This window comes from Daldinia loculata (assembly GCF_022478755.1).
Source record: "Daldinia loculata strain CBS 113971 unplaced genomic scaffold F4817scaffold_14, whole genome shotgun sequence".
NCBI classification, from domain to species: Eukaryota; Fungi; Ascomycota; class Sordariomycetes; order Xylariales; family Hypoxylaceae; genus Daldinia; species Daldinia loculata.
This window is the reverse complement of record NW_026054868.1, coordinates 126,959-149,651: the sequence shown is the minus strand read 5'-3', so window position 1 is coordinate 149,651 and position 22,693 is coordinate 126,959. Positions and strand designations below refer to the sequence as shown.

General features: G+C 47.4%; 6 protein-coding genes across 6 annotated transcripts; 4 read left to right on the top strand and 2 right to left on the bottom strand.

Annotated features, from left to right (window-relative positions):
* Positions 1-98: 98 nt before the first annotated feature.
* F4817DRAFT_314243 (Sodium/hydrogen exchanger family-domain-containing protein) lies at positions 99-1,991 on the top strand (the record flags this gene model as incomplete). The annotated part of the gene is made up of 1 exon (XM_049300373.1): positions 99-1,991. One exon carries the CDS (start codon positions 99-101, stop codon positions 1,989-1,991), a length of 1,893 nt encoding a protein of 630 aa, XP_049160684.1.
* Positions 1,992-8,507: 6,516 nt separating this feature from the next.
* On the top strand, positions 8,508-10,787 carry F4817DRAFT_48514 (uncharacterized protein). Its single transcript, XM_049307537.1, has 2 exons — positions 8,508-9,564; positions 9,619-10,787. The coding sequence occupies exons 1-2, from the start codon at positions 9,128-9,130 to the stop codon at positions 10,361-10,363; spliced, it is 1,182 nt and encodes a 393-aa protein (XP_049160683.1). The 5' UTR covers positions 8,508-9,127; the 3' UTR covers positions 10,364-10,787.
* F4817DRAFT_48515 (uncharacterized protein) lies at positions 10,788-12,837 on the bottom strand. The gene has a single exon (XM_049307538.1). It carries the CDS (start codon positions 12,714-12,716, stop codon positions 11,211-11,213), a length of 1,506 nt encoding a protein of 501 aa, XP_049160682.1. The 5' UTR covers positions 12,717-12,837; the 3' UTR covers positions 10,788-11,210.
* An 896-nt stretch (positions 12,838-13,733) lies between these two features.
* F4817DRAFT_357646 (uncharacterized protein) lies at positions 13,734-15,534 on the top strand (the record flags this gene model as incomplete). Its single annotated transcript, XM_049305942.1, has 3 exons — positions 13,734-13,849; positions 13,920-15,236; positions 15,285-15,534. The coding sequence occupies 3 exons, from the start codon at positions 13,734-13,736 to the stop codon at positions 15,532-15,534; spliced, it is 1,683 nt and encodes a 560-aa protein (XP_049160681.1).
* Positions 15,535-16,464: 930 nt separating this feature from the next.
* On the bottom strand, positions 16,465-18,869 carry F4817DRAFT_48353 (uncharacterized protein). Its single transcript, XM_049307535.1, has one exon. The coding sequence runs from the start codon at positions 18,297-18,299 to the stop codon at positions 16,818-16,820; it is 1,482 nt and encodes a 493-aa protein (XP_049160680.1). The 5' UTR covers positions 18,300-18,869; the 3' UTR covers positions 16,465-16,817.
* On the top strand, positions 18,870-22,662 carry F4817DRAFT_48360 (uncharacterized protein). The gene is made up of 14 exons (XM_049307536.1): positions 18,870-18,879; positions 18,939-19,636; positions 19,691-20,305; positions 20,393-20,486; positions 20,542-20,773; positions 20,836-21,058; positions 21,156-21,179; positions 21,237-21,308; positions 21,369-21,545; positions 21,615-21,644; positions 21,701-21,731; positions 21,783-21,807; positions 21,864-21,928; positions 22,000-22,662. The coding sequence occupies exons 2-14, from the start codon at positions 19,498-19,500 to the stop codon at positions 22,511-22,513; spliced, it is 2,241 nt and encodes a 746-aa protein (XP_049160679.1). The 5' UTR covers positions 18,870-18,879; positions 18,939-19,497; the 3' UTR covers positions 22,514-22,662.
* The last annotated feature ends 31 nt before the right edge of the window (positions 22,663-22,693 follow it).

The window sequence follows — 22,693 nt, the reverse complement described above, 5'->3', positions numbered from 1 at the left end:
TTAATATTAATAGTAAATTATCATCTACTTGTCACTTATCATTAGAGGTAGTTATAAACTTTCAGGGTGAAGATACCTTCACTTTTCTGTCTGGCAATATGCCATCCCTACCGTACCACGAGCCATCCATTATCCAGCTTCTCGTTCTATCCTCTTTCCTCCTCGCGCTCAACGCCATCGACGCCGTCCTCGACCGCGCGCTGTACTGCGGGCTCGTGGGCCAGGTCCTAATCGGCGTGGCGTGGGGCGCGCCAGGCGGTAACTGGTTGACGTCCGAGCTTCAAATTACCATCGTGCAGCTCGGGTATCTAGGCCTGGTGCTCCTCGTGTTCGAGGGCGGGGCGGCGACACGCGTCGACGCGGTACGGCGGAACTTCGTGCTGAGCGCGGGGATCGCGGTGACGGGGGTCGCGGGGCCGATGGCGCTTGGGTTTGCGGTGCTGGGGGAGCTGGGGGGCGCGGATGCGATGATGGGGTTTGCGGCGGGGGCGGCGCTGTGCTCGACTAGTCTTGGCACGACGTTTGCGGTCCTGGAGGCGAGTGGGTTGGCGAATACGAGGGTGGGCACGGTGTTGGGGACTGCAGCGATGATGGATGATGTGCTAGGGTTGGTCATGGTGCAGATTCTGTCGAAGTTGGGCGGGGAGGAGAGGTTTGATGTTGGGGATACGGTGCTTAGGCCGGTGTTGGTATCGCTTGCGTTTGCGGCGGCGGTTCCGGTTGTTTGTCGGTTTGTGGTGAGGCCTTTTGTTGTTCCGGTGGTGAGGAGGGGTAGAATTAGGGGTGGGAATGGGGATGGGAAGACGGATGGGAAGACGGATGGGACGGGGTGGTGTCGATGGGGTTTCTTGGATGAGAAGCAGACTGCTTTCGTGGCACAGACTGTGCTTCTAGTCGCTCTTGTCGTGGGTGCTAGTTATACGGGCGCGTCTGTGCTTCTTGCTGCGTATCTTGCTGGTATTGTTGTCAGTTGGTGGGATGATGCTCTGGGCAGTGATGACGGCTTAGCTGACGAGCAAAGACCAAGAAGTCATCATGCTGTATCTTCTCGAGAGCAGCAAAGAACCGAATCTCAAGGGGAGGGCTCGGAGCTTTCGCAGATGTCAGAAGAACCAACGGTGCGAGTAGTCGATAATAGCAGCGATGCTTCGATTACATCCCAACCATCAGCTTCCAGGGAACGCCAGCAGCAAAAGCCAGGGCACACTGCTCTTGGTGTCTACGAAACTTACTATTCGCAAGCAGTCACTCGAATCCTAAAGCCGTTCTTCTTCGCCTCCATCGGCTTTTCTATCCCTATCTCTGACATGTTCTCAGGAGAAGTAGTATGGCGCGGAATTATCTACGGCATACTCATGGCAATTGGCAAGATGATATGCGGCTTATGGCTGGTGCGATTTCCCTTCTCTGCTAGCCGACTCGTAAGAGCCTTCGTCTCATTCGCCTCGTCCCGATATCGAGCCCTTTTCTCGAGGTTTCGCCGGCCGCGAAAGGTGAATAGTTCGTCTCCAGCGAAAATTACAGTACCTACGGAAGGGGTCCAGCTTGAGCCAGTTGCTGTCACCACTCCTCAACCTGTCGAGGATGAACTTTCAGAAGGCATCGTGGATCCATCAGGAGAGACGCCACAGCAGCGAGCACCTCCATCCAGAAGGGATAGTAGATTACAAGGAACTGCCACGCCAGCAAAGCCACTCTCGCTCTATCCAGCTGCTATAGTATCATGTGCGATGGTAGCCAGGGGCGAGATCGGGTTCCTAATCTCGGCCGTGGCGGAGAGTAGAGGCATTTTCCGGAAGCCTTCAGACAGCGTCAATGAAGGCGCTTCAGAGGTGTTTCTCATTGTGACGTGGGCTATCGTCTTGTGCACTATTATCGGGCCGATATGCGTCGGGATGCTCGTCAGGAGAGTAAAAAAGCTTGAGGCGCTGGCTGCGAAGGGCGGAGACAGGGGCACGAAGAATGTCCTTGGTGTTTGGGGCGTTCAGTAGGTGTGTTGGTATTGGCTACATTTGAAAGGAAAATAGGTCGAGAGGGATTTTATCCCTACAAGTCAAGAATACCTAACTTCTTAAGTGTGTCGTATTATATAAGATTCAACACGACAATCTAATAGGACACGAATGCATACAGTAGTAACCTATAACATCTTCGAGCCCAGCTAAAGCCTCATCGATATTATCTCTAGGGTTATTGCAGATATTTCAACTATATACCAGTAGCCCATAGCTAGCATATAAAGAGACAACTACACGCATATACCCCCAATAGGTACAGCATCAACCCCCCTATAGATGACTATTTAGCAAGTAAAAACAGAGGGTCCTACACAACCGAGTTAGCCTCCCTGTACTACATCATCCCATTAAGATCTGTTATTACTTACCAGGGATCTTTTAAGGGCTGCTGGTTCCCGGGGGCTTGTTGTAGATGTCGATGAGTAGGCCGGGGTCGTTAGACTATGAACGTGTTAGCGGGATTATACATACGCCATCGTACGTGGGCGTTCGGATAGCATGTTACATGGCTAGAAGGCGTCAGAATCTTCAAAGATTAATTATCACTAAAAGAGCAAGACTCACGATACGTCTTTTCATTTGTCTTGAGTTGACAGAAGATAGTATGACCTGATGCCACTGATGCCAAAACGGTGGCGGCTCCAAGACTTGAAAGCTTCATGATGATTCGAGAATACGACCAAGTGACTATTAGCAATTTCAAATATGAGTTGGAACTACGATGCTACGGAAACCCCGAGGGAGACGGGTTATTTTGTATCTCTAGAGATATTTCTATGCCATATATATCATTGCAGTTGTCCTGGAGCCTCCTTTTCTCCAGATTATCCCCATCCCATCATATGCATACTCTATATAGTATCTACAGATGGTCTGCACCATTCACGTCACCGAGAAAGAAACAGTCCAGGAGCACAAGGCCAAATTCTACTGGCTGCAAGCACAGGTGCCGGCGAATGAGGCATCATATAGGGAAAAACGAACGCGGCGCGAAGGTCTCCGTGGTAAATTCGGCAATTCGTACATGGTATAACCGCTTGCTATTAATATAGTTTCCTGTAACATTGGCCAAACCTATCCCATTCCCCGGGTTTATATATCTTCGGTTCAGGGTGAGAAGCACTTCGCTATCCCCCGTTCCCCGCGTTAGATGCACCCCAGATGCCAAAAATTCTTCGTCTGGGGATTTGCTACGTATGAAGCTGAGTAAGGATCTTCACAAATACACACATGGGGAAGACTATGACGATAACCAAATTTAAATGGTTTACGTATTTTTTTATATTTTTTAAGTAAAAAACATACCTTGTTATATTTTATTATACGACTTTTATTAACTGAATAATTTTCAAAGACGCCGGCGCTGTCACGCAACTAAGACAGTGCTTTGAATCTAAAACTATATAAGATAATTAGCTTCAATATACCATCGCTACAGATCTCGTAACTTATTTCACTAGTATAACTATCATAAAATAAAATAGAACTTCCATACAAGACTTCGAGATGCCTAGGATGGGTTACAAGTTACAGAGTAGTTTTGAATGGCTTATGATATACGAAGATGAGGTAATACAACCTATACCACTGAATTATGTATTAAATGAAAGGCAAAAAAAAGATACAAGTGTTAAAATGGCTTAGGAAAGTACTACGTAGCTGATTTTCTATAGTTCTCTAAAAGATGAGCCTTTTCTGCCAGACATTTAAGTTAAGACGGCATAAAAGCTCTTTTATTTCTTGTCTTACGTTACCCACAACATAATAATTTCCAAATAAGAATATAGCTACTAGTTATCTCTTAATACAACTCCTACATTTAACAGGTTGAGACCCAGGTACTTATAGTAAGTCCCATTGTTGGCATCAACGAGTACATGTATGTTAGTTCCCAGTAGCAACCGAGCTAAGGCCCATGTCATCAATTGCGAACATGCTGCAGGTACATTTCCCATCTGAACCTGATTGGCTAAGTGATTTACGCCATTCCTAGAATAGTATGTTTTGAGGCTTTTTGAGGCCTTAGTTTGTTCATATAAGTGGGATGTGTAACTGTAGCACACTCGCAAACTCGGGACACAATCAAGTCTATTCTCCTTCTATAGTAACAACTAGTAAAAATTTCTCCACCTAAAATAGGTTAACAATATTCTTAGAAGCAGGCTTTAGGTTACGTCTTTAGTTGCATACGAGTTTGCTCTTAGTAATTAAATAATGCCTATAGGTTGGGTGCGTGTTTACAGTCTAGAAAAGTACTTCCATAGCCAAAGCCTGTGCTGTTTGTGAGAGCTAGAATGTTATAATCGCATGTTTAGAGTGTAATTTGAATGATTTTTAATGACAGTTATGGCATGTATCTCCTTTAACACTTTAGCAGACAATGATATTGCATAGTCTCAATTAGGTATGGTATAGACATAAGACAATTTTTGAACGGGATGATTTTATTATACACATACATGATCCTAGGTATCAAGACTAAATCCAGCTTAACAGAATAACCTGGATGTATAACTACCTTACCTTATGAGATCCTCCAGAAACACGGGTTCCGTTTCCGTAAGCGCGGCCCGACCCGTAGGAGTGTCAGACGGGTGAGACGCGTTGTTAATAAGGGTCGTGACCCAGGGGAATGAATATCAGTCTTCAGTGAAAACATGAAGATTCTAAGCATACTTTTTAAATATCATAGGCACGAAGCTCATATCCCCGAACTCGTGAGAGGACAGGGTGAAACATTACATGGACACTGGTGAAGGAAAGCGAACCGTCCGCGGCTCTCAGAGCAGGATCTGGCCTGGTGTCTAATTTGAATAGCATACCATAATCATATTTCGGCCTTTCTTCTTGAGCAGATTTTCCGCTCCAGTAAAGATGTCACGCCTCATTAGTAAAGTTGTCTTTGATATAAGCCCGGAATAGCCCCTTTCGCCAACTCCATAACCATGTGGACCTGACCCTTATTCATTTCTCGTTAGAGCTTATGGGGAGCCTTCTATCCGGTAGGTCTAGCATTGAGTAACGAAGAGATGGGTTATTCATACAGAACCTCGGTCTAGCATCTAACCGGCGCATAGGATTTATCGTAACTCCCTTTGTTCTTTCTTATTTTTCTGTTAATAAGAAGGTTAAGTTAGCCTTTATACTTTCTTGACGTCTCTCTTCAACGCTTCTCTATATGGCGTGGATAAGCTCACTAGTGCCTTGCAATTTTAAGATGGTGGACCATGTTTAGTGCTATAAGTTGCCTATGCGGAATAGAGTAAGCGGGTAACGCATTCGAAATTACCGCGTTCTCAAGGACGTAACAACAGTACTAAACGAGCGGTGGGCTGGACACGAGAAAAGAGAAAGAAATAATACAGCTCAGAGTCCGTGATGAAGTAGAAAAGCCGGCTCCGTCATAACATACTATGAATAACATTCGGAGAACCGGTCGCCACTCAGACTTGAAGGATTCGCCGTCTTATGCGAGAATTTTCTATTTCAACGTCGCCTCTGAAATACCTAAACTGGATCGGGTTCGGCGGACCATCGGTTGTAGTACTACGTCCGTGGTTGCTGGTAACATTACATTTGGCGTCCTGATGTGACAAGCTGTCGCACTCATAGTTAATTTGTCGACTGCCGGCAGATCAACGAACCATGGGCCATCCTGGACTGGACGAGTATGGAGGAGATCTAAGCCATATCCTTAGGTATGTATGACTTTTGAGCCTTGGAGGAATAAAATGTATTGTAGATGTAAAGTTTTCGGGGGCAAGATTCTGAAGGTTCTAGTGGTGAAGAAAATGAAGAAAAAAAAACCACTACTGTCCTGCTTAGGTCGGATTGTAGTGAGGCACGTATTATGTGATTAACGTACCGAGTGATTTTCAGGGACCAGGAGCTGAATCTTGAGACTTCTCTGACTTGATCGCAAGGCTTGAGCTGATAGGCTTGCTTGCATTTCGCCTCCCTTCTAGGCTTCCTGGCTTCTACGACGTGCATATGGCTGTGCTACGGAATATGTGTGTAGTGTACACTATATAAAAGCCGAGGCTGCATCGAGTACGAGGTCTAGTGTTAGGTAGTTTTGATAGTTAAGCTAGTACCTCCTGGGTCGGCGCCCCAGCAGACCGGCAGTCCCGGGTGAGTGGTTCGGTACTGTGCGATATTGCGCGGTGATCGGCACGTGGAATTAATCGTTTTGATCGTATTCAGGTATGTGCGTATTTCGTAAGCAGATTCGCAGATACAGTCTACCTGGATACAGTCCGAGCACTGTGATGGCCGATGGATTCGGTGGAGCTGATGATCTAGGACAGTTGTTAGGGGTCCATCGCACGGTCTGGCCTACCATGTACGTACTCGAGTACCTAGGTACACATCTCAGCTCAATCGCCCCACTTCCTAAAACAGCGTTACAGACATGAGATCCCGCTCGCTTGCAGTGAATTTCCGAATGAGGTAGGCCAACCTTTTTTTGGTTGGTTCACTGGTTGGCTGGTTGGCTGGCCGACTGTGGAATACTCGACGACGTGCATCAAATAAAATCATAGAAATTGGGTGGTCAGATATAGGAGGTAAGTGTTGGCATTACATATTATTGTGAGATGTATTATTATTATCGCTTAGCGACGAGTTACGATAACAGGTTACTTTGAGGGGTTAGGCAGAGTGCGAGTCAGGCTCTCGATAGACCTGGAGTAGGCAACGAGGGGGAGGGGCATTTGATGGTATGATTCGATGCGCGACCAAATAAATCGAAAGTTATCTTATCGGACTTATAAGAAAAAGGCCCGGCTTCCAAGATTGAAAAAAGAATTCCGAATTGCATATTAGTATTTATGAAATGAGGAGGTAGAAGTGACGAGGGCTAGGGGAGTTCATTAAAGGTTGTACATAGTTAACGGGAAAACGACAGTCATAACTCTCTGGTGAGCAATAGGACTGACAAGCGATGTGCAGGTTATGATCCAATGAGATGATGCATATTTGAGGAAGTTTCTCGCGTGCGTAGCGGAAAACGTACGACTCGGGACTCAACCTTTTTTTATTACTTAACGTCATGCAACTCCGCAAGTTTCAGATTGGTCCAGTCTTGTCCATAAAAAGAGGTTAGGCGCGGTACTTTTACGGTACATATGTCTATACCGGGTGCTAGGACCACGTTGGTGCGGTTTGCGGGAATCTTCCGGCCAGCAACCAATTCAGGAAGCTAGAGTGTATGTGATTGGTACGGCGTTAATATAGGCAGCGTCGACCTGGCTTAACTGGCTAACTGGCTACCTACATAACTTGGCTTACCTCGATACCTAAACAAGCCAATGCAAGTCAGCCAACCTGTCTTCTAGCTCATACATACCTAGGTAGGTAAGATTAAACGTGTAATTCCTGGCATTTGGATTCATCTTTTTGGGGAAGTAAGACTTCCGGTCACACATAAGTGAGAACCATAATTCCCCTTCGCAAATTAGAATAACGCGGAGAATCGATACACGGAACCTGGCATAAGCGTGTCTGTTGTTTTGAATACTGCTAACAATGGAATATCGGGTATCGATGAGGTATCAGTCAAGCTCAAAATCATGTATATCCACAGTATGCATGTACATACCCTTGCTAGACCGGGTTTTCGCCCGCTTTGCTCCGCACGTACCAGACCTAGACTCTTGCTCTTTTTTTTTCTTCTTGAATATTTTTCTTTTCCCGCTAGGCTTGTACGACAGTAGATATCTCCACTACTTACATTCAAATATTCAAATTAAACCTCTCGTTCATAAGAAGCGGGACACTGGGAAAGGTAGGTGTTTAGAACTATTGTTAAGTTATTAGGTACTGAATAGTGAAGCTACCTATAAATTACATACATAGCAGGCAACGACTGTTTAACGAGTCCACCACCCTCTTAGGTGTTTAATATATGTAAGTTACCTAATTTTGGTACTTTGGGGTCGTCAATCTGCACAATGCATTGCCTGCATGTCTACAAGTCTACATGCTTGCTTACCGCCTCTTTTTTCCTGGGTTGAACACCCCATGCTGCGATCTCAAAAGTAAACAGATCATGCGAATTTGATACCGACTATGTATTCCGCAAACTGAAGTCGTCACAATTACAACCTTGTCAAAAATATAATAACTGAACGCGTATATTAATATGTATATATACCTTACCTTATGTGGTAATCTTTTGCGTAATATGATGGGTATCGAATCGAGGGAGCTCGGAAGCACGGACAATGGACCCCTAAAATTGAAGAGAGGGAAAAAAAAAAGTTTCTGGTTGGCTTCTTTTAATGGTAACGGCCAGACAAATTTTGAACCAGCCGTTGGAGCTAAGCTTGAAGCTGATTGGTTTAGTATATATAAACGGGGCAATAGATGTACAAGGGATCATCCTTGAATACAACGCTAGGGCCAAGAAGTACATAGTGTACTTCTGCAGTAACAACCAGTCCCTCTCAATTCTTGTATGGGATTCGTAGCAGAATTCGAGTTCATCGTGCTACATATGTAGTTCAAGCATGTCACGACCAAGTTCACTCCATATTTTTTTTTCTCCTCGTCCACTGCCTTGCTTGAAGTGGATACCAAGATGCTTGTTCAGTACCGTTTGTACCTCTTTACCCCTGCACACAACCCCCCAGTGCCCGCCATCCCATCACCCCCCCCCCCCAAGTGAGGAACATTTCAGGTTTTTTTTTTTTTTTTTTTCCTCCCATCACGCATACACCCACTCAAAACATACAGTCTTAAGCCATCTCGCCGCCTTCCCTCCCCAGTCTAACCGAAGCCACTTCTTTGCTTCTCCTTGCCTTCTATTCGTCAGTTTAACATCGCCGTCGCGATATCGTCGTTGTTTTCCCACCGCCTTTCCTCGTTTACCCCCCTCGCCTACCTGGTACTCGTATTTCTCGACCCCTACTACGATATCTTTATCTTCCCTAATTTTCCCTAATCCTATACCTTAGGTAGTCCCTTGTTTCACTCACTTCTCAACTCTTATAGTTGGGGTACTGTTTACAAGTCAGCTACAAACACTACGTTCCCTCCATGCAGCAGCAATCGATATAGAAGTCAATAACATATCTGCGCCATTCTTGATCCCATCCTATCTGCCCACCATGCCGTACAATACTCGTCGCAAATCGCTATCTCTGCCGTCTCTCGGAATCCACATCCCAGTAAATCGATCTTCGTCTAATAACCACAGCATGGCATCCTCTAGATCATCTTCTGAGAGCTCGTCGCATCCGAATAAGAAGTTAAAACGATCTCACAACGATTCTGCACTCTCTTCAGCTGCACCTAGTTCAAAACGGATTGCTAGTCCTATCAAGTATGACCGCACCCCGCCACCCTCGCCTGGTCTCCAAGTCTCTATTGAGATGGACGAGTCTGAGCTATCCGAATCACTAGAGATCAAGAAAGTCGATTTAGAGGGTATAAATGATGAGATCGTTGAAGCTGTCATCGTACGATTAGAGGAGACTCGCAATCGACCTCACCTAGTCAAGGAGCTAGCTACCGCCCTCATGGATCAGGTCAAAATCGTTCAGCAGTAGGTTCAATCTACCTATTGAACTTATCGTTTCATAGCTAACTTGTTTTTTAGATCCGCGAACCCTTGCGCTATCATTTCTTCTCGACTATCTACATATTTAAAGCGATCGTGTTGGTCCGCTGTAGCTCCTTGTCCTTTAGCTAAGGAGCTTGAGACCGTCCACCCGAGGCGCACGTACTTTTATCTGACCACATGTCCCCATTTACCTCTTCCAGACCCCACAGCCCAACGTGCCATTATTACACCATCGCTATCAAGCTCGGCTTCCACATCCGAAGATGCCGATTGCGACCGAAGAAGAGAACTCAGCCTGTCACCTGAAGTTGATCTTTCGTCGCCCGAGTTCGATGATATGGATGAGGATATTCCCATGCCAGGTACCCCAATGGGTTCAGTGTCTGGGCGTCATCGGCCGCTCAATGTGCCGCGCAACCCCAGAGGGAATGAGCCACCTCTAGAAAAAGATGAAAAGGAATTCACACAGACAGCAGATGGATTACAAAAACGAAAAGCTAGTGGTCACTTGCTCCGGGTCGACCCCGTCGACCAAGCGCCGATAGATGATGGCATGCAAAACGAACAGCTCTTTGGCGAGCCACCTAGGACTCTTGCGCCGAGCTTGTTACCGCACATGGTGTTCATGACCAGCCCTGCAATGCGACCAAGCATGATGCTACCTGTGAAGAAAGATACAGAGGCGGAAAACTGGACTAAACTGGACGCCATTCTTGACTGGGATAGAAGTCCCGAGACAGTCGAGCTGGATGAGCTAGATGGTTTATTTGACAACTACTGAATACCCTCGGTTGGCCAATTTCTTGATCTTAATTCTTTCTTTTCTTACTATTAACGACACGCTATCCGTGTAGTTGGCACGTACTTAGCTATGTATGATGAGATGGGAGACGGCCGCGTAAATGATTCAAAAAGGAGTTTGGCTGGGACGACGTTGGCGCAGCTGGGTTTCTCGCATTCTGCATTTATTCCTCTCAGTTCATTTTGCCATTTATTCCCCTGTTAAATGGTTCAGCTTCTACTGCTCACATACTTGGTTACTGGCTGGAGGGGGGGAAATGTACGAATATTATTTGAAGAGAGCGCGCTTAGATGGCTGCTGGGTCGCATGATAGCGACCTAGAGTATCCAGCGGACTGAAACGGCTGTCGGCGGTTAACAAAAAGGCGTGCAGGGGGAGGGTAACATAGCGATGTCCTTTGCCACTCGATATCCTGAAAAAGGGTATCGATATGTACAATTAGAAGACCGGAAAAGAGCCGCGAAGATTAAAAGGCTGGCTGGTTAGATGCGCTTAGAAATCCCAGTTAGACGGATTAAAGTCAGGGCGCGTTGGAACAAAGGAAAAAGCCGCCCAAAATTTAAATGAAATCCCCGTTCAAAAGTTTACTTTTATCAATATTGATGCGACGTGTGATATTCGACAATATTTAAGTGCGGGATTTTCAAGTTGCGGTTTGTTGGAGGGGTATATCGCTTGCAGGTATCGTACAAATAATAGTGAGGCGATGACTCGATTAAAGATACAGAGTTTATACACATGAGCACTTGCAATGTTGCATTATAGGTGATGTAGTAGAGTATCCAAAGAGTTTTACGAAGTAGAAGCCTTCTGCTCTAGGATGACTTTATTCATCCTTCTTAGGCTTGCTATTGACAGATAGTAGCGACGACCACCAACTCGTGCCCGTCGTCGTCGAGTCCTGCGCCTCCTCGTCGCTGCTAAGGGTAGCAGCAGCAGTAGCGGGAGCCGGCGCAGGGGTCGCACGCACGCGCATCTCAACGAGGACGTGCGTGCCAAGTGTAGTCCAGCCGGGACGCTCGAACCGCACGACCTCGAGACCCGGCACGGCGCGCTCAGCGGCACGCACAACGAGCTCCACGTCCCGGTTCCACCAGCATCCGAACCGCTCGAAGTGCTTGCGCGCGCTACGGTCTAAAAGCCCGTTTACGAGCTCGTACCAGCTTCGTCCGTGCTCTAGGAGGATGATACGTCCGGTCTCGGGCTTGACGGCGGCGGCCATGTTGGAGAGGAGGAGCACGGGATCTCGCACGCTGCAGAGTCCGAAGGTCTGGATTATGGTGTCGTATTTTTCGGGAGAGGAAGATGATGATGATGATGATGATGATGATGATGGGGGAGGGGGGAGGGATGCCTGGGCGTCGGCTTTGAGGAGCCGGAGATGGTTGTTGGCTAGCGAGATGCCTTCTTCGCTATTATCTGCGGTTTTGGAGGCGAGTTTGGAGAATACCGGGTTCTTGGGGATTTGGTCCGCCATGAACGGTACGACTTGCCGGATCCGCGTCAGTGCGAGGTCTAGCATGGGCGGGGAGATATCTAGGCCGGTAAAGCTGAGTAGGGCATTTGTATTTTGGGGTCGAACTCCTTTCTGCTTTACAGCCTTAGGCTTCTCCTTCTCCTTCCCCTCCCCCTTTCCGGACCAGCCAAACCAGCTTGAATTTTCCTTCTCCTCGGCGGGTTCTAGACCGGCGGTTATTACGCTCCAATCATAGTAGTCGAAGTTGCGACCGGCACCAACGGCGACCTCGAGCACGTGTCCGTGGGCTAACTCGGAGCCGATCTGCCGCCGTAGCTTGGTGATACCGAAGCGCCACTCGGACTTGTCGAGATGCTGGTCGAACTCCCGAGGCGATTGGATGGTTGGCCGGCCTGTAGGGGTCTCGGGCTCTTGCCCGGGTGTCCAGTGTTCGGCCGGCTGTGTCCACCAGTAGTACACTAGCGACGACGCGAAGAAACTCACGCACACCACCCCGGCGCCGGCACCGAAGAGAGGGAACCAGTAGTCACGCAGTAGCTCTGAGACTGGCCTCTTCTTGTCTTGAGACCCCTTAGACGATGAAGATGATGAAGATGATGAAGAGGGGAAAGGCGTAGGTTGAGGTGTGGATTCTGGCGCTGGTTTTGGCTTCGGTTTGGTTGGTTGAAAGGGGAGCGGCTTTGGAGCTGCTCGTTGCTGTTTTGGCGGCGGCGGCGAGGGCGATGAAGACGGCAGCTTAGATGTAGTATATCGTCTACAGCCGCTATCAACCCATTTGAAGCTATTCCCCCTTATTTTCCAGTTACGCATTAGACTCCTCGTAGCGAGGTTATGCGTGTATATAGGCCGCATCATAATCTGCTTAACTACCCTTGCCGTTAGACGTATCTTAGTCCCGTCCCCGGCTTGGGGTATTGCCTTAACGAGGTATATCAAGAAGAGAGAACTAAAGCGGCAGATACGCGATAGGCTACCGATCCATCCTACGAAAGGCCGGTGACCGCAGAACTTGCTATCAAGTTACTTTCCCCCCTTAACCAAACTGTTGCTCCGGGCCAATGTTCCTGAATTCAGGAACGGGGCAGTTGTGATATCAAATGATATTCGGCCGATATGGAGCCGGTGACGCCAGTATCGGTGCAGATCTAATGAAAAGGGGGTCCAGTTGTGATCAAATGATCTCAACTCTCAAGACGGAATTTTTTGTGGTTTGATGATCTGATATTTTGGGGAAATAGATTTGGTACTTAGATACATGTACATATGTACGAAGGTTGGGGCCAAAAGTTTCGCACATCTAAGCTTGGCAAAGCCACGTGCGAATAAAAAAGAGGTTGTACGGTCTTATTTAAGCTATAGTGGCTAATATCGCTATAAATATAGTGGTAAGCCACCTAAACTTAGTGAACGAGCCACTATTCGACCTTCAGCTTAGCGTGCGGCTAATACAGTACCAATAAGTCGAAAAACGTATAAAATACGGTGCCAAGATTTAGACATGTGCGGAACTTTTGGCCCCAACCTTCGTATTTCGGCTCGTTCCTTTTTGTACACTGTGCCGGGTAGGTCACTTTTTTGCCACTGCAGGGGTTCTCCCATCTAAATTGCGGGGTGTGATGTACATGTAAGTTGTACAAGCTTTTGTGCTTACCTCATACCTAACATATGTTTGTATACCCTTGGAAGGAGCTTCAACAAAGCTTCGGCCATGGATGCTGACGCAATGCAGCTACGATCAGAGATTAGCCACAATCGGAGCTTGACGCGCTTTCTATCATCTATCAATCTTTGACGCGTTCATCCAAATTGAGTGTTATCCATTAACTTCACAAACTCAATGCTCATATCAATTCATAGTTTCTGATCGCGAGTATGGCGTCGCAACAAGACCTTCAGGAGCTCATTCGGCTTATGACTATCGGCATGAGAGTTCCTATGAAAGACGCTCTAGGTCGAATCAAAGAACTCCAAGCCAAAAACCTCCGTAGGTATGTACTAAATGAATACGAAGGTTGAAAGTATGACATTCGTTAGATAATATGTAAATAACTAGTGCAGTATCCAACAGATAGCTGAGTGCCCCCTTTCGGATGTCACCGCCGCTATAAAGGACACCAAAGCTGCTCGATCCCTCCATAGTGCTTGCAAAGCCCGACTGAAGAATCCAACCGCACCATCGACGGCCAAGCGGGCTGGGTCTACCCTTGAAAATGCATCCAAACGTGCCAGGCAGTCGAATGAAATAGGTTACATTGATGGACCAGAGCCTGTTGCGCCGCACGAGCTTGAAGCATCATTCACCTTACCTATAGAGACAGACGAGAATATAATTGCCGATACCGTACTCTTGACGAACCGAGCCCCGCTTGTCCTTGCTTTTGCCGTAGAACTATTGCGATGCACCATGCCGGAGCAACCTCCTTCGAGTCGATTAAGCTTAGCTCAAGCGGTAGTGAGCGCCAACTCGAGGAGTAAGGCAGTCTCGATCGGTATAGAAAAGGGACCCAGCGCCGATGATCAGGGTTGGGGACATGGTCAACCTAGGGTGAAAGTGATGGGTCGTGAAGTCGCAGTGTTGAAAAGAGGAGGTTATGAGTGGAAAGGGGATGAAAAGGTAGAAGACCACTCGAAGTCTGGAGATCCTATAGCTGGCAATGCGGGCACTCCACCACCAAGGGCTACGGAAACTAGTGTTAACCAAGATGTATCATCAGGATCCCCTGTTGGTCCCGTATTGAACGCTTGGTCAGTTAGTCAACCTATCACCTTGAAAGGATCAACTTTCATAGTTCGCGCCACGCAAATCACAGGGCCGTCCCAGCGCCAATCGAGTATGCAATCACTGTTTACGGCGGTACCATCTTTGCAGAATGCGACGCACAATGCCTGGGCGTATCGTGTTCAAGTACCGACGAATTTGTTCGGAGCAACTACAATTAGAGAAGATTCGTTTGATGACGGTGAAAGCGGATGCGGTGACTTCTTGCTAAAGAATTTACGAGAAGCAAACACTATTAATACGCTTGTGGTAATGACTCGCTGGTATGGGGGCATCATGCTTGGGCCTGATCGGTGGAGAATAATACGAAATTGCCTCAAGGACGCACTGGCAGAACGCCTCCGGGTTACGGGAGAGCAAGCTGCATTGGGTGGCGAGGCTGTGTGGGGGTTGGACCTTGAGGCTGCGAAAAATAAATCTGAAGCTGCTGGCTCGGCATCTAGTCGGTCTTATGAGGCAGGCGTAGTGGGAATGCCCATTCATAGACCAGAAGTCGCGAAGGCATATCTTTTCAAGAGCTTTGCCGCCAGAGTTGATAACCTTGACGATGGTGGCAAAGGTGCTGACCCAGATGTTTCTGCAGATCACGAAGCAGAGTTGTCCACTTCTCGAATGTCTACACGAACGGGCCAACCAGGAAAAAGTACGTCGAAGCGGAAGACAGCTAGAGCGTTAGAGCAAGAGAAAGAAGAGAACGTCGCGAGGCTACTCGGCGCCTTAAGGCTTCTATTTGACAGCTGGGCAGAGCACCTCGGTACTAGCGAGCTTGATAGACGCGCATGGGGTTGGTATATAGCGGTACGACCCGACGTTGAAAGTGGCCCTTCCGGCTGGGGGGCAAAGGGGCGTTTGAAGCTTGCTGACATTTTGGCTTTACGGCGAAAGAAAGTATAAAAATAAGGATACCGAATAAATGGAAATGATGGGTCTTCAGCATTAAGCGAAATTCTACGATTCTCGATCACGACGCATCCTCCAGTTAGAATGACGGTTCTATTTTTCTTAATCAGAATAAAATGTTAGGTAAGTATCATCTATCATCGAGGAGAATAGTTCGTATACATTCAGGTAGGGGTATCAAGTGACATTGTTTCTAACAATGTATCTGCGATCTAAATGACCTTGCGAGCCAGCATTGAGGTACCCATTATCATACATGAAATGCGGCATAAATCGTTAAGAGTAGAAACACGATGCGCCTGCTGCTCTATTTGGATTCAAAAAGAGAATAGGAGGGATATAAAAGGATATGGAATGAAGATGAAAATCAATACCCATAGTCTGGGTCGAGTCGAAACCGACTACAGATCGTTGCCAATCGGGCTCGGATTCATCGAGACAACGCTAACTCGGCTAAACTGTATATCCTGCTGCTATTCAAGCTCGTCTTCCTCCTGCTCGAGCCGGTTGCGGAGTTCATTGTGGCAGTACTCATTTATCTCGGTGGAACTGAACTCAACATGCGCTTGATCTCACTGGCAGCCAGCCCTGCGTTCTTCGTGGCTATGAAGGCGGTTCGACTATCCGCATCCGCTATGGTTGGGTCTGCACCGTGTTTCAGTAGTTGCTCTACGATGACTATCTTCTGCGATTGCTGAGCCGCCAAGTCGATGGCTACGATAAGTGGTGTGCGATTCCCAGGACCTTTGATATCTGGATTGGCTCGGCCTTTCGACAATAAGGATCTCACCATATCCTCGTTGCCTTTCTCACATGCCATGTAGAGAGCCGTCTTTCCCATCCCATCCTTGCGGTCGATGAGATCAGGACGCCATTGAAATAGCATCTCGGCTACTAGTACACCTCTCTTTCTCGTCTGACACTTATGAAGGGGCGTCATACCGCTATGATCCACAACGTCCGGATTTGCTTGTCGCTCTTCAAGAAGTATTGCGCATATATGACGATTGCGCTTTGCAGCTGCTGCGTGAAGTAACGTCGATCCCGTCGCGTCGCGTTGTTCTACGTGCGCTACGTTTGACACCATATGCTGTAGCACCTCGATGTTCTCCTCCTGGATCGCTTGATGCATTGGTGTCATTCCCGATGCCGGGTCGCAATAATCGAAGCTAAAAGTTTCGCTATCTACATTCACTACAAAACCGAAGGTCAGCAACTACTATTTCTGGAGCCATCATGGAAACGCATGATGTTATAAGATCCAGTGGCCAGGACTTCTACTTGGGAGTAAGAACAAAACGGATGGCAGATGATAAAATAAACTTACTGCCCTGATCTTTGCACCACTGATAGGCGCTGGTTAGGCCGTTCATGTTCAGATCACTAGGCGCTGTCTGCGGTGACAATGAGGAGAGGATGGTTTCCTGACGAAGTTCCTGCCGGATCCAATCACGGATACCACGCGCTTCGTCATGTACCTGTTCTTGTTGTAGTACTTGGACTAATAGTTCTGCCGTTTCCTCGACAAGTTCCAGGGGTCTGGGATGTATTTGATTTCGACCATTGAGGGCGCGGGTTAAAAATATTTTCGCTTGAACAACGTTGCCCTGTCCGAAGTGGATATCGCCTAGCTTATGGTATAGTCTTGCTCGACGATTGTTGTCGACTTGGCTCTCCTCTGGCTTGACTACTTCGGAGATCAACGGTTCTAGTACGGTCTTGGCTTCAAGGTGAAACTCGACGCTATCACATTGCAAGAATATATCCGCTAATTCTTCCTTCATGTCCATGAGCTTTTCGTCCGACGTGTCATCTGTCCCGTATAAGTCCTGGGTCTCTAAGAGTTGCTTCATGAGCTCGATGCCTCGCTGCTGATAGGTGGCTGCCTTCACGAAGATCCCACATTGCAGTAAGTTTCGCACAGCATCCCGGTTGGCCTTAAGCTGGTAATCGAGGATTTCGCTGCTTTGCACGTTTCTGTAATCTGGCTCTGGGTCGAATGCGTCTTCCTGATATAATGGTAATGTGTCGACACTCACGGACGAGTTCTGAATGGAGTGTGTGTCGACGGACCGCTTATCAATCCCATTGAGGGTCACTGCCGTCGCTACATCATCGGCCGTCCTGCGCCAATTTTTAATATCTTTTTCTAATGTGTTTTCGTCTGTGTCATCTTCCTCTAAACCGGAGCGAGGACTTAGGGTACGGACTGGCGGTACATCTCTTCTGTGGCTTGCGAATAAGTGAGGGGATAGTCGAATGGCATCGGTTAGTTTTCGAATCTCGACCTTGATTTGCTTTTGCGAGCTAGCCGTCTCCCACAATACGCCTAACGATAAAGTTGTGAGGCTCAATTGCAAGACAGTCTTATATGAGCAGATATGACGAACAACCTCTACTACCCTCTCTTCCTTCAACGACAACTCGAGACTCCGCCGTATACGTTCAAAAGGCCCTGCTTTTTCCTTAAGCTGAGGAAGCTCGCCACATAGGGTTCCTAGTGACTTCTGACACGACTGTATGATTTGGTGGATATTAGTATGATGGTCGCGTTCAAATGGTAACTGTCGTGGTCGGTTTTTGAGCGTCTTCTGTATTTCGCCCAAAGCCACTTGCAACGCGAGAATTTCGTCGTGTACCTCCTGAATGGTATCACGAATATTTATGGTTTTCACGACGAAGCGACTAAGGCCTTTGACCAGAGTGCCAGCGAGCGAGATGACCTGAGCTACCCCCGCAGAGATGGATAACGGATCCATGTTAGTATCTTGTCAAGAAACTGTCTAATTCGGCGGCGGATGACATTCTACCAGCCAGTGTGAATGGGCTTTCCTAAACCGTCAGATCTAATTCTACAACCTAGCAATGACCTATCGCCATGCTAAGCTAATATTCAGTACGCTGGGGGTATCTACAAGATATTGAAAAGCTTGTCAAGTATTACCGGGCAAACCGCATGAGTATGAGTTCAAGGGGAAATATAGGGTGATAGTAATATGTAATCCTGGGGTATTACATACTTATCAATCTATGCTTAGACCGCTACCTTTTTACCGATATACTTCGTACAGAACTAAGCCCAACTTCACTCGTAGGAAGTATGTCATCTGCCACATTACCTCTTTGGTCGATCTGGAATAGATCGGGGTTGTCCTGATGGCTTATCGCTTATTCCCCATGGGACGAGTTCACCTATGAGGGAAAGCTAACCCCAGCCAAGAGAAGAACGATTATTCTTCGCCCCCCTTCCTCCTAAGGCTCAGTTACGCCACCGCAAGTTATACTATGCCAACCGGATTTCTAGGCCGGCTATGGGATGGGTAAAGCCGTAATACGAGGGTAGTACGATGTATCTATAAACCTGCTTTCCGTGGCCCTGGTTGGCTGACGTTACCTAGATCTGTTAGATCAACATAAAAAAGTACTAGTTTGGGGCCTTACGCAGAATTGGGGCTGTCGTTAGCCGGCCAAGTTTCCTCCGCTAGTTACCTATGGTAGACCTTGGAAACTAAAGACTATGCATGGCCTAGTACTTGGTAGACCTACATATACATTAGTGCTCTCACGGCACAGATCAGATCCTTCGAGGGCTAAGCAATAAAAGCCGCGTAGGACGAACAGCCACTTTCAACTGGTGCAACAAATGGCGGATAGCTCCCCAATCAACCTGTGCCGACATACGCATGTGTTATGTCATTTTCTATACCGAAGTGTAAAATGACTATGTTCACCGACGAATGTCACGCATACACACGAGGCTCCAGGTATTCTCTGACCGAGGATACTTTGTTAAAGAAATGCTTGTCTCGGAATATTCTCAGGCTTGCCTGTTTCACCCCCGTTCCACTCGAGAGCTTTCGGTCCCTCATGGAATCTGTTGCTTGATTGGTACTATAATATAGTACTTTGATAGACTACCGCGTCTCTTTTAGATACTGACTCCCCGTCTCAGTCTCCATGGCGCCTCCACCAAGGCCCAATAATAGCATGGAGCTGGCTGAGACGACTACTCAGTCAGGGAAAGACCAAACGCGATATCACGCGCAGGTAGATAGAAGACGGAAAAATAGGCAGGGTATCATCGAAAACCCCTTAGGTACGGTGATCATGTATTGGGGTGCGTATTACATACATTATTAACATAGCCTAGCCTACTTGACCGACGAGGAACTTCAGCACGACGTTAATATATTCTGGAATAATTGTTTATCGGCAGTCAACTGGGACGACCTGCTTCGAGCGGCTCGCGTGGCTCAGAATGCCCGCTCGTATGACGAGGTCGCTCGGTCTGAGGATCCTAGAGCCGGCTACCATCTTCCCGTCCAGCTTAGCGACGAAGAGAAGGTGGCGCTGAAGGCAGAGAAGGACGTTCTATTCTCGCAACGGGGGATGTTCACCGTAATCCTCACTGTATCGCTAGCTGCCTTCCTCCAGGGATTCGTACAGTCGTCAATCAACGGAGCTTCGCTCTACGCGACTGAGTTTGGACTTCCTAACGTGACTTCAACGAGGGTGAACTTTACTACTATTGCTGACGAAAATAGTCGTCCTCAGTTGGACGACTGGAAACTCGGGGCAACCAACGCCTCGCCGTTCTTCTTTGCTGCTTTTGTAGGCTGCTGGCTGTCTCTACCTCTCAATGATCGAATTGGTCGACGAGGTGCTATGGCTGTAGCTGCTTGCCTCATATTCGCTAGCTCGTTAGGTTCGGCGTGGTGTTCAAGCTGGCGGGAATTGTTGCTGGTGCGTATAGTAAATGGGATTGGTAAGTGAATTGTTATATGTGATACAGGGTGTCTACGCATATTTAAGACACATTTGATAATGCTAGGCTAACATCCTCTTTGGATAGGTATGGGAGTCAAAGCCTGTAGCACACCTATCCTTGCGGCGGAGACTGCAGTTGGGTTCTGGCGAGGGAGTTTTATTCTTGCTTGGCAATTATGGTAAGATGAGGGTCGATTTAACGCCATATGATCATATAAACTTATCCCGATTTAGGGTTGCCTTCGGAATAATGGTCGGCTTCGCGTTCAACCTAATCTTCTACACCGCACATAACGACAGGCTATCACTCCAGCTGATTTTGGGAGCACCATTCGTTCCAAGTATCTTCCTCATGATAGGGCTTTGGTTCTGTCCTGAAAGCCCTCGATATTATATGCGGCAGAGGACTTCTAGTTATAACCCACAAAAGGCATACGATGTCTTGCTAAAACTCCGGAAAACGAAGGTGAGCAACGCTGGTGTTCATATATACGGAATATATGACTAAATACTGCTATAAATTAATAGTTACAAGCCCTCCGGGACACTTACTTGGTCTACAAATCTGTCCAACTCGAAGAATATTCGGATGATTCTAATGTAGGAAGCCCAGGCGACGACGTTCCTCGGGGGTTCGTCGCTCACGTCAAGAATTATGCGTCCCAATATAAAGAACTATTCGCTCAAAGACGACTGAGAAATGCCCTAATAAGTAGTTCTATAGTCGCTTTAGCTCAACAATTATGTGGGAGTAAGTATATTTATCTAGTATACACGGCCCTTATTCAAGATTGTTGGGTAGTGTTCGGTATCTATTAAGTCTTATATCGCTAACAATACCAAAACAGTTAATATGTTAGCGTTCTACTCAGGTAACCAACATGTATATATATACTATGAGATAGTTCCTAAATAATCGATCATACTAGGCACTTTGTTTAGCGGGGTATTGGGGGGTGGTAATGGCCCTCTCATGCCCATGGTCTACAGTCTAGGAATTGGTACGCTTCATATCATCCCGTCATCGTGACTATCAATCTATAACCTAACCTATCTCGCAGGGGCAGTAAACTTCGTTTTCGGTCTCCCGGCAATTAGGACTATAGACACGCTCGGCCGCCGCAAGTGGCTTGTACTAACATTGCCCGTTATGTGCTTGCTTATGATGGCTGCTGCTCTGTCCTCCCTCATCACCAACCAGACTACCCGGGCCGGAATAATTGCCCTCTTCGTGTTCCGTAAGGAAAAGTCGCCCCAAAGAAACTGGACAAGTACCTAGGTACCTATAAGTTAACCAAGTTCGATAGTATTTGCGGCGGCGTACTCGCCTGGGATGGGTCAGTTATGTATTATCATACCCAAATACCCCTATTAAACGCTAAGATTTGCCCAGGTCCGATTCCATTCACACTTGCTTCCGAAAGGTTAGTTTACTATATCTATAGACGAGTAGATACGTACTAATTAGATGATAGCTTCCCACTGTCCCATCGTGAGGCCGTATGTAGTACGATTGCACGATTATTAGCTTTGATAACCCCTAACCCTTGTCTCAGGGATGCGCATTCGCAATTATGATCAACCTCCTTTTTGCCGGACTTATCCAGATGTTCTTCCCCAGGTGCGCTTCATCCAAGTTCATAAACATTTCAAGACCACGCAGCTAGCAATCCCGCTCATGCCTAAAGACAGCATCTACGCCAGCCTCCACGACGGCGGCTCGCTCGCCCTCTTCGCGGGACTTAACCTGCTCGCCTTCGTGCTCGTCTTCCTGTTCGTCGAGGAGACGAAGCGGCGCTCGTTAGAAGACCTAGACCTCGTGTTTGCGGTCCGCAAGCGCGACTTCGTTCGCCATCAGGTCTCTAGGTATCTGCCGTGGTTCTTCCGTCGCTATGCGCTGGGTCGCGCCGAGGATAAACCCTCGCTTTACGTGGATTTGATTTGGAACGGGCCGCGGACACAGTCGCATTTCATTTGGGGCGACGAGGAAGTGACGGAAGAACGGAGAGGTGGAGGTGAAGGTGGAGGTGGAGGTGGAGGTGTATCTATGGGTGATGACTGGAACGGATTCGCGTCGAATTCTGGCCAGGCTTATGGTGGCGAGGAGAATGTCTCGCCGTCTTCCCTTCGGCGACCGTCGGGGCTCGTGATTCCGGATTATACGGCTAGGATTTCGGAGGACTCGGATGATTCGGCACATAGGTGAAGCGAGGTAACCGAGCAATAATTTCTTGGGGAGAGGATATTGATAGGGCGATTGTTATGAGAGTGCGTTAGCTTTGGAATCTAACGAAGTTTATGAAATAAACTCAATCATTAGGAAATGTCTATAGGAAATCCTATCAACCGTGATATCAATTTCTGAACAGAATCCCTCCAATGACCA

Excerpts from the sequence above, each read along its gene's own strand:
- F4817DRAFT_48514 (XM_049307537.1), top strand. The coding sequence starts at position 9,128 with ATGCCGTACAATACTCGTCGCAAATCGCTATCTCTGCCGTCTCTCGGA. Across the intron at positions 9,565-9,618 it reads CAGGTCAAAATCGTTCAGCA|ATCCGCGAACCCTTGCGCTA; the intron begins GTAGGTTCAATC and ends CTTGTTTTTTAG.
- F4817DRAFT_48353 (XM_049307535.1), bottom strand. The coding sequence starts at position 18,299 with ATGGATCCGTTATCCATCTCTGCGGGGGTAGCTCAGGTCATCTCGCTC.
- F4817DRAFT_48515 (XM_049307538.1), bottom strand. The coding sequence starts at position 12,716 with ATGATGCGGCCTATATACACGCATAACCTCGCTACGAGGAGTCTAATG.
- F4817DRAFT_48360 (XM_049307536.1), top strand. The coding sequence starts at position 19,498 with ATGGCGCCTCCACCAAGGCCCAATAATAGCATGGAGCTGGCTGAGACG. Across the intron at positions 21,180-21,236 it reads TATGTTAGCGTTCTACTCAG|GCACTTTGTTTAGCGGGGTA; the intron begins GTAACCAACATG and ends CGATCATACTAG. Across the intron at positions 21,808-21,863 it reads CACTGTCCCATCGTGAGGCC|GGATGCGCATTCGCAATTAT; the intron begins GTATGTAGTACG and ends CCCTTGTCTCAG.